Raw genomic sequence first — 9,710 nt, forward strand, 5'->3', positions numbered from 1 at the left:
TCAGGGAGCAAAGAAGCATTGATAAAGAAGCTGGCTTGAAACAAGAGCAGAGGAAAATAAAAAAGAGGCAGTGGTTGTCCTCTAAATCTTGTAGCATGTTTACTCTCAGAAAGTACAGCTACATTACCAAAAATCAATAGTTCTAGCAGCATTCTCCCTGGGAAACACACAGAGCCTCGGACACACGACGGGTGGTAGGACTTAAAAAGCCAAGGGAATACAAAGTGCTTTGGTATAAGGGCTTTAGCTTGGCTTCTAGCAGCGTGCAAATGGAGGGCCCCTGACCCAGGCAGTGTCTGCTGGGACCTTCTGATTGACCTTCTGGTCCAATGTGCATGAAGCTGTGCGAGGCAAGAGGGGCTGATGGGCAGGCTGCCCGAGCAGGATCCCCTAGGGTAGTTCACACAGGAACGCATCCAGGTGGGGGTTGAAAGTCTCCAGAGAAGTGGAAGAGACTTTTTGATAGCAGGCACTGAACAGCTGCTGGGCAGGCTTGGTCAGGATGAAGCCCTGCACAGGGCTGAGTTCCTGTTCTCTGAGAAGACTCCCATGGTGTTCACTCAGCCTGCAGCTCGGAGTAGTTGCGTTTGTGCTGCTCTGCCCTTGCGAGCATTTCAGCCCACAGGCAGGCAGGTGTCTGTGCAGAGCCCTGGGCAGAGGGCAGGAGCAGTCATTGGCAGTGTGGGTGCTCCACCTGTGAGGGTGGCATTCCTAAATGGAAAGCAGAGCACAGACCTGAACTGACTGCTCCTCATCCCAATGGGAACAGTCATAGAATCAATCAGGTTGGAAGAGACCTCCAAGCTCAGCCAGTCCAACCTAGCACCCAGCCCTGTCCAGTCAACCAGACCATGGCACTAAGTGCCTCAGCCAGGCTTTGCTTCAACACCTCCACGCGCAGCAACTCCACCACCTCCCTGGGCAGCCCATTCCAATGCCAATCACTCTCTCTGCCAACAACTTCCTCCTAACATCCAGCAGTCTGCTCCTACCAGCTGCTGCTCCACAACTTCTCTGGGCAGCCTGTTCCAGTGCTCTGTCACGCTCACTGTGAAAAAATTTCTTCTCATGTTGAGGTGAAACCTTCTATGTTCCAGTTTGTATCCATTGTTCCTTGTCTTATTGCTGATGACCACCAAGAAGAGATTGTCCCCAGCCACTTGACACCCATCCCTCAGATATTTATAGACATTGATCAGATCTCCTCTCAGTCTTCTCCAGACTAAACAGCTCCAGGTTTCTCAGCTTCTCTTTGTAGGGAAGATGGTCAAGTCTTCCTGTCATACTTGTGGCTCTCCACTGGACTCTATCCAGCAGGCCCCTGTCTCTCTTGAACTGGGGAGCTCAAAATTGGACACAATATTCCAGGTGTGATCTCACCAGGGCAGAGTAGAGGGGCAGAAGAACGTCCCTAGACCTGCTGGACACACTTTTCCTGATGCACCCCAGGATGCCATTGGCTCTCTTGGCCACAAGGGCACATTGCTGTCCCATGGAGAACTTGATGTCCACCAGCACTCCAAGGTCTTTCTCCACGGAGCTGCTTTCCAGCAGGGCAGCCCCTAACCAGTACTGGTGCCTGTTGTTGCTCCTCCTGGGATGCAGGACTCTGCACTTGTCCTTACTGAACTTCTTGTGGTTTGCCTTCACACAGCTCTCCAGCCTGTCCAGATCTCGTTGGGTGGCTGCACAGCCTGATGAGGTTATTGACCACCCCAACCAGTTTTGTATCATCATGATATGGATCAAGAACTGGCTGATGACCTGGGCCCAGAGAGTGGTGGTGAATGGTGCCACATGCAGTTGGCAGCTGTCACTAGTGGTGTGCCCCAGGGATCAGTGCTGGGCACAGCCCTGTTCAATATCTTTACTGATGATCTGGATGAGGGGATTGAGTCCAGCATCAGTAAGTTTGCAGATGACACCAAGCTAGAAGCAGCTGTGGAGCTGTTGGAGGGTAGGAGAGCCCTGCAGAAGGACTGGCCAGGCTGGATGGGTGGGCAGAGGCCAATGGGATGAAGTTGAATAAGACCAAGTGCAGGATTCTACGCTTTGGCCACAATAACCACAAGCAGCACCACAGGCTGGGTACAGAGTGGCTGAGAGCAGCCAGGCAGAGAGGGAGCTGGGGGTGCTGGTAGAGAGTAGCTGAAGAGGAGGCAGCAGTGTGCCCAGGTGGGCAGGAGAGCCAATGGCATCCTGGGCTGGCTCAGGAAGAGTGTGGCCAGTAGGACAAGGGAGGTTCTTCTGCCCCTGTGCTCAGCACTGCTCAGGCCACAGCTTGAGTGCTGTGTCCAGTTCTGGGCTCCTCAATTCAAGAGAAATGTTGAGGTGCTGGAAGGTGTCCAGAGAAGGGCAAGGAAGGTGGTGAGGGGCCTGGAGCACAGCCCTGTGAGGAGAGGCTGAGGGAGCTGGGGGTGTGCAGCCTGCAGAAGAGGAGGCTCAGGGCTGACCTCATTGCTGTCTCCAACTGCCTGAAGGGAGGCTGTAGCCAGGTGGGGTTGGTCTCTTCTGCCAGGCAAGCAGCAACAGAACAAGGGGACAGAGTCTGAAGTTGTGTCAGGGGAGGTCTAGGCTGGATGTTAGGAGGAAGTTGTCGGCAGAAGAGAGTGATTGGCATTGGAATGGGCTGCCCAGGGAGGTGGTGGAGTCGCTGTGCCTGGAGGTGTTGAAGCAGAGCCTGGCTGAGGCACTTAGTGCCATGGTCTGGTTGGTTGGCCAGGGCTGCGTGCTAGGTTGGAGTGGATGATCTTGAGGTCTCTTCCAATCTGGTTGATTCTATGATTCTATGATCCTTGAGGTCTCTTCCAGCCTAGGATTCTGTGATTCTGTGATTCCTTCTACAGCAATAAATGCATCTCATCTCCCTTCTCCTTTGAGAAATCCTCTTCAAGTCCCAGTATCTTCATACTGCCTGGTGTACCTCCCACTCCCTGGTTAGAAATGGAGGGGATTTCCATTCCTCCTGGGTGGAGAGCGCTCTGCGGAGGACAGGAGTGTCCCTTTTGACACAGATGTGTGTTAGAGCTTGGAGTGGGTGGACACGCTGGTGGCAGGCACTGCAGCAAGCCCTGGAGCGCTAGAAATCACCCTTCCTTCTCAGATCAGCCAAAAGCAAGAGAGGAGACCAAGCCCTTTTTACTACCATCTCTTATTAATGAGGCATTTTATCCTAAGTCCTCTAACATGAGCTACACAGGCTTTCAGGAATGTAATTAATCTTTCATTGTATAAATCTTTAATTGTATAAAATGGAGTTTGGATGGCCCCAGTCATTTCTCTGCTCTCTTTTCCTGCTCTCCATCTTTGAGATGCTCCTTTACAACAGCTTCTTTCCAGCAGCTGCGTGTCCCTTGAAGCCAGGCTGCTGTGGAGGGGCCTCTTGCCGTGATGGGGACCTGCCTGACCTCTCTTGTGGCTGAGTATGAGACTGAGTGATTAGCAGTTAATTATTTCAGGCCCTGTGCAAAGTAAGTCCTTGTGCTGAAGTCTCGAGGGACAAAGGCACCCCAAAGGCAGGGCGAGCTGCAGGGAGGTGCAGATGAGCTGCCCCAAGGCAGGCGCTCTGTGGCTTGAATGGTCTGGTGCAGAGAAACCCAGGTCTCGGTGACGTTTGGGCTCACCCAGATGCTTTTTGGCAGAAGCATCTTGGGGGTCAGCTGCCTGTGCTGCCGCGTTGGCAGGTCTGGGGAAGAGGAGGTGGTCCCTGGCAGGTGGGCTGCAGCTGCAGCTGCAGCCTTTTCAGAGCAAACCAGCCAGGGCTGAGAGCTGGCTCGGCGCACACAAATACCCCTTCTCTTCCGAGGTGCTGTTCTGACTGTCATCTGTTGATGAGGAATTGCTGGCCTCAGCCAAATCCTGAGTGGAGAGCAGCCCGGATGAGCTGGCAGCCTGGAGCTGGGCCTGAATTCATCCTGGGGGCTGGTCTGTGGCGTGTAGCACTCGGTGGTACTCACTGGGTGAAGCCCTGCTTGCTCATCTTCGAAGATAGGGAGTGAAGTGCACTCCCTAAGGAACTTCTCCTTTCTGGAGGAGTGACAGTGAAACCAGAAGCAGAGAATCACAAAGTGGTGGGGGTTGGAAGGGACCTCTGCATTCAATCTCCCTGCTAATGCAGGGTCACCCACAGCAGGTTGCCCAGGAGCACAATGTCCAGGCAGGTTTGGAATCTCTCCAGAGAAGGAGACCCCACAGCCTCTCTGAGAAGCCTGCTCCAGGGCTCCAGCACCCTCACAGCAAAGACATTTCTTAAGATAGAACTTCCTGGATTCCATTGCCTGCTGCCCCTCGTCCTGTCACTGGGCACTGGCCCCATCCTCTTGCTTCCTATCCTTTGGCCCTTGCTGAACACCAATCAGATCTGCCCTCAGTCTGCTGTTGTCCAGGCTCAGCAGCCCCAAGTCTCTCAGCCTTTCCCCCTCACAGAGATGCTCCAGGCCCCTTAGCATCTTCGTAGCCTCTTTGCTCTGATAGTTCCCTGTCTCTTTTGGACTGAGGAGTCCAGGGCTAGACCCAATACTCCAGATGTGGCATTTGTAGGGCAGATCAGAAGGGGAGGAGATCCTCCTTTGACTCTCTTGGCCACACTCTCCTGAATGCACCTCAGGAGCCCATTGGTTGCTTTGGCGGTGAGGGCACAGGGCACATTGCTGGCTCAAGGTGTACTTGTTGTCCCCCAGGACTCCCAGGTCCTTCTCTGCAGAGCTGCTTTTCTCACCTGTACTGGTGCTGGGGGCTGTTCCTCCCCAGGTGCAGGACACTGTACTTGCCCTGGTTGAGCTTCATGAGGTTCTGCTCTGCTGAATTCCCCAGCCTGCCCAGGTCCTGCAGAATGGCAGCACAGCCTGGTGGAGTGTCACAGGCTCACAGAACGTTAGGGGTTGGAAGAGACCCAAGGAGATCATCGAGTCCAATCCCCCTGCCAGAGCAGGACAACACTATCGAACACAGAGCACAGAGGAACACATCCAGCAGTGGGAGTGTTAGCTACTCCCACTTCGGTATCATCAGCAAACTGAAGGCACACCTCATCCGGCTCAGTGATGAAGATGATGAACAAGGTCGAGTCCAGTCCCGACCTTTGGGAATTCAACGGTTCTCCTGAAAGAAACCTGCCTGCTGCCCTGGTGAGAAAGGGTTATTTGCAAAGCGGAATACCCTTGGGAGAACCAACAAAAGAGCAGACGCGCCCAAACCGGTGCCAGGCAGAGCCAAATGCCTTTTGGAAGAGGTGAAGGGCAGCCTTTCAGATGCTAACTAGGTCTTTAGGCTTTGGATGGAGGAGCTGATGCACCATTGGCTCTAGGAGGACACGTTGTAATTAATCCATCCATCGGCAGCAGGAGAGGGTTTGAGAGACTGTCTTGAGCCGATGCCTGCAGGGATAGAGAGGGAATTCAATAGGAGGCAGATGGAGTGGACATTTTGGCCATCTCCGCGGTGGAGAGATGTCACTGCTCAGGCCCTCGGTGTCTCGCAGTGCTCTCATTCGAAATTAGCATCAAAAAGCTTTTTCCTAGGGCACAATTGATGCTTCCAGGTGGAGCAATTTCCTGCCTCTTAATGGAACGTGAGGAGCACTTTACACTCTCGGTCATGTCCAGCATTATTGCTCGACCTCCCTGGAAGAAATTCTGATGTCATTTTTTTGGGTCTGCTTCATGGATTGGATTAATCAGCAAAGCCAGGCCCTCGGGGACCCAGAGTTGGCTTGCTGTCATTAATTCGCACTCAAGTCTTTGCAGAACAAAGAAGGGTTTGTTGAGCAAAGCTGGGTCAGCGCTGGGATGAAGAACCTCGAGCCTCCAGCCTGCTTGTTGGAATTAGGACTGAGCCTGCACTGTTAAGTCATACATCCTGTGGCCTGAATTGGTGAGAAACAACCTGGCCTCAGCCCTTGCTCTTTGCCACCTCAAGAGCCACCCCTGAGTGATGCAAAGCCTCCCTGAGCTCCCTAAAAGACATAGTCACAAAGCAAGGAAGGGGTGGTTTGAGCAGCTACTGCTGTAGATACAGTGAGGTGCTGATATACCCTGCGTGCTCTAAAGGCTAAGTGCTGACGCATCTACAGTTTTGGGGTGTTTGGGCTGGTTCCAGTGCTTGGAAAAGTGGGAAGTGAGGATGTCCTCATGGAGCTATCAACAGCATCACTTCATGGATGCCATCAGCTTCTCTGTGCCCCTCTCAGCCCCCAAAACTGAGCCAGTGCAGCACCAGGTGATGGACAGGGAGTAGCTCTGAGGAGAAGGAACTGGCCGTGCTGGGGGACAAGTTGCCCAGGAGCCACCAATGTGGTCTGGTGGCCAAAAAGGCCCCAGTGGTGTCCTGGGGGTGTGGGCAGCAGGGCAAGGGAGTTTCTGCTGCCCCTGTGCTGTGCCCTGCTGAGGCCACCTCTGGAGTGCTGGGTCCAGCTGTGTGCTCCCCAGTTGCAGAGACAGGGAAGTGCTCCAGGGCCAAAAATCACATAAAGAGCAGTATCATGAAAGGCTTTTTGCAGAGCCAGCTCATGAGAGAAACCTGTGGACCAGCTGCTATGTATCTCTAGGTGTCACTCAAATGGTTTCTCTTCTCTTTCAGCTCTTTGAGAACTTCTACTTTGGAGAGGTGCAGCTGGACTCGGTACATCTTTCCCAGAGGTTCTCCTCGGATGCCTCTGGCTACTATGCGACATCTGGGCAGCTGACCTTCTCCTGAGGCCACAGCAGGTCCATTCTGCCAGCAGAAACACCTGATTTGCCAGTGAGATGTGTTTATAGAACAGGAAGTTTGTATGGCAACCTGGGGACTCCAAGCAGGGATGCCTTGTGACTCCTTGACAGCAGCCAAGAACGGTGCCATTCTCTTGTGGCTCTTCCTACACGCAGCTCCTTCTGCCTCCTTTTACTGTTGGCAACCAAAATGTCACCAAATTGCCTGTTTGATGCCTGTGGCCTGTTTGTTTTCCAAGAAAACAACTAGAAGAACTGGTGCAGGTGGCTTTTTTTTTTTTGGGGGGGGGGGCATCACCAGTGTTGAAGCTTGGCTTTGTTTCAGGAGGAAGAAGGTCTTAAAACAAAGAAAATCCACAGGAGCCTCCCGGAGCATGATTTAACGATAGTGAGGTCAGGCATTGCTTGGATCTCCAGCAGCGTTCCTCTGTGATGTAGAGCTCCAAATAAATTAATTCCCCTTCAAAAGCAAAGCATTTATCTCCTGTTGTATTGCTACTTCCTGTAATTAAACCTCCAGCACCCAACCAAGAAAATGTTTATGGGAAGGAGTCTATTCCAGTGACCAGTTTGGAGCTTGTCAAAAATCATCAGCCTCGTGGGTGGTTTCTCCATGAAAGGAAGCACAGAACTCTTTTGATACCATTGTGAAGCCTTCAGAGATCTGAAGACAACTGGTTTATCTTGGAAGTCTCCACCTTTGGTAGGAATAGCCCCATGGGCTTTCAACTCACCCCAGGATAAACACTTTGAAAGAGGGATGATGCCTGTGCCTAGCTGGTTTGCAGCAGTGTGGAGGTGGTGGTGGCTGCCGTTGCTGGTTGCTCCTGTGAAGGTGGAATCGTGCTGCCATCGAGGTGGAGAGCCTGTTAGCTAGGGATGGGGCTGCTTCAGCAGCATCCACTTCGACTGACAATCATTCTTCAGAGGTTTTCATCCCCTTCCCTGCTTCCAGAGCGAGCTGGCTGCGTGGCTGTGTGCTGACAGCGGTGGGAGATGGGCAGGATCCAGAGTGCCTTCCCTTTTTCCCCCCCGATCCAATGCCACGTTTCTTTCCAAGACCAAATTGCCCCTCTCTGCTTTCAAGCCTGCCAGGAAATCAAACTCCTCGGTGCTTTTCCCAGTTGCCCTTTACCCTGGAGCCCGCACTTGTACCCAGTTCCAACCACTGAGCTTTTTGTCTGCATTTCCTTGCAGTCATGCATTTTTGTGCTCTCCAAGTGGAGGAGGAGGAGGGGGAGGGTTTGCTGGGTGAACAGAGCAGCCCAGTGCAGGGAGGTGCTGAGAGCACTTCACACCGGTTGCTGTCATCTTTCTACCATCTGAAGAGGTACTTGGCAAATCTCAGCTGCCTGAAGAACTGACCCAAGAGCTGCTCACATGGCTGCCAGCCATGCTGTCAGCAGCAGGAAGGAGGGGATGCACCTCGGAAGGCTTCTGCTTTGAGTGCTACAGGTCCTGGGGTGCTGTTGGCACTTGGGTTTTCCATCAAGTTTCCCGTAACAGGTCATGGGTGGCTCATCTGTCATACCTGCTTTCCTCCTCTGTCACCTACAATTCTGAGTTCTTCACTAAGGTGGGCACCATAGCACACCTGGTTTCACGACTGAGCCCTCACCAACTCCCTGGTGTGTGGCCAACACGATGAGAGAGGGGATTCTGCCCCTCTGCTTCACTCTGCTGAGACCTTACCTGCAGGACTCCTCAGCAGAGGAGAGAGATGGACCTGTTGGACTGGGGCCAAAGGAGGCCACAGCAATGAGGGGAAAGCTGGAAGCCCTCTGCTGTGAGGTCAGCGTGAGAGAGTTGGAGTTGTTCATCCTGGAAAAGAGAAGGCTCCAGGGAGACCTTCTTGTGGTCTTCCAGTGCTTAAAGAGGACAGTCAGAAAGCTGGGGACAGACTGTAGTTAGGGCCTGGGGTGATGGTTTAGACTAAAAGAAGGGGATTGAGACAGGAGAAGCAACCCTGGCCCAGGTTGCCCAGAGAGGTGGTAGAAGCTGCATCTGTGGAACCATTACAGATCAGGTTGTTAGGGGCTGTGAGCAACCTGCTCCAGTTGCAGATGTCCCTGCTGACTGCAGAGGTGTTGAACTGCTGCCCCTTCACAGCTGCAGCTGGGGTGAGTTGTCACCATCACCAAACCTAAGCAGCTGGAGATGTCCTGAATGGAAGGTTTGGGAGATAGGGAGCAAAGATGCCGGGATTTGGTGGGGTGAGGGATGAAAGTTGGAGGCATGGCAGGAGTGGAGCCTATGGGATGGGAACACAGCAGGGACCAGGGGTGCAGGATGGACGCAGGGTAAGGACCAAGGATTCAGGATCAGGCTGGGGACAGGGGCAGAGATGGGAATGTGGTTGGGACTGGGAATGCAAGCTGTTGGGGGAAGGTAGAAAATGGATGTGGCAGAGATGGAGGATGCAGGATAGGGACAAGGTGGGCACCAGGGGTGCAGGATTAGGGGTGCAGGATAGGGAGGACTGCTGGGACAGGGAATGCGGGATGCAGAATACGGGAAGAGGATACGGCAGGGACCAGGGATGCAGGATGGGAACGGGGGATTCATCGGGGATGAGGAGTGCAGGATGGGGGTGTGTCAGGGGCTGTGGTATGCAGGATGAGTGATGTAGGACAAGTAGACACCAGAGATGTGGAGTGAGGGAAGAGGAGTGGGGACAGGGGATGTACCAGAGATACAGGATGGAGACAGGACACGGACCAAGGCTGCGGGGTGAGGGATGCAGGATGGAGAACGGCGGTGGACCAGAGCTGCGGAATGAAGGTTGCGGGATGGGGAGAGGGGACGAAAGATGTGGACAGGGCAGCGGCCGAGGATGCGGGATGGGGACGGGTGGCGCGGGGCTGCTGTCGTGCCGTGCGGTGCCGTGCGGCACGGTGCTGGCAGCACCCCCGCCCCAGTGCCGGCGCGCAGGTGCGGCGGGCGCGGCGGAGGCCCCGCCCCGAGCCCTCCCGCCGGTGCCGCCCGGTGCCGCCCCGCGGCCGC

At 54.0% G+C, this 9,710-nt stretch overlaps 1 protein-coding gene across 2 annotated transcripts in view; it reads left to right on the forward strand.

Annotated features, from left to right (window-relative positions):
- Positions 1 to 7,180, forward strand: part of ASCC1 (activating signal cointegrator 1 complex subunit 1) — a 71,788-nt gene extending 64,608 nt beyond the window's left edge. For both annotated transcript variants that reach the window (XM_064145042.1, XM_064145043.1), the window contains exon 10: positions 6,577 to 7,180. In XM_064145042.1, the coding sequence (XP_064001112.1) occupies positions 6,577 to 6,693 (117 nt within the window). In that variant the 3' untranslated portion in view covers positions 6,694 to 7,180. The remainder of the gene's footprint in view (positions 1 to 6,576) is intronic.
- The last annotated feature ends 2,530 nt before the right edge of the window (positions 7,181 to 9,710 follow it).

Source organism: Pogoniulus pusillus, chromosome 6 (assembly GCF_015220805.1).
Source record: "Pogoniulus pusillus isolate bPogPus1 chromosome 6, bPogPus1.pri, whole genome shotgun sequence".
NCBI lineage: Eukaryota > Metazoa > Chordata > Aves > Piciformes > Lybiidae > Pogoniulus > Pogoniulus pusillus.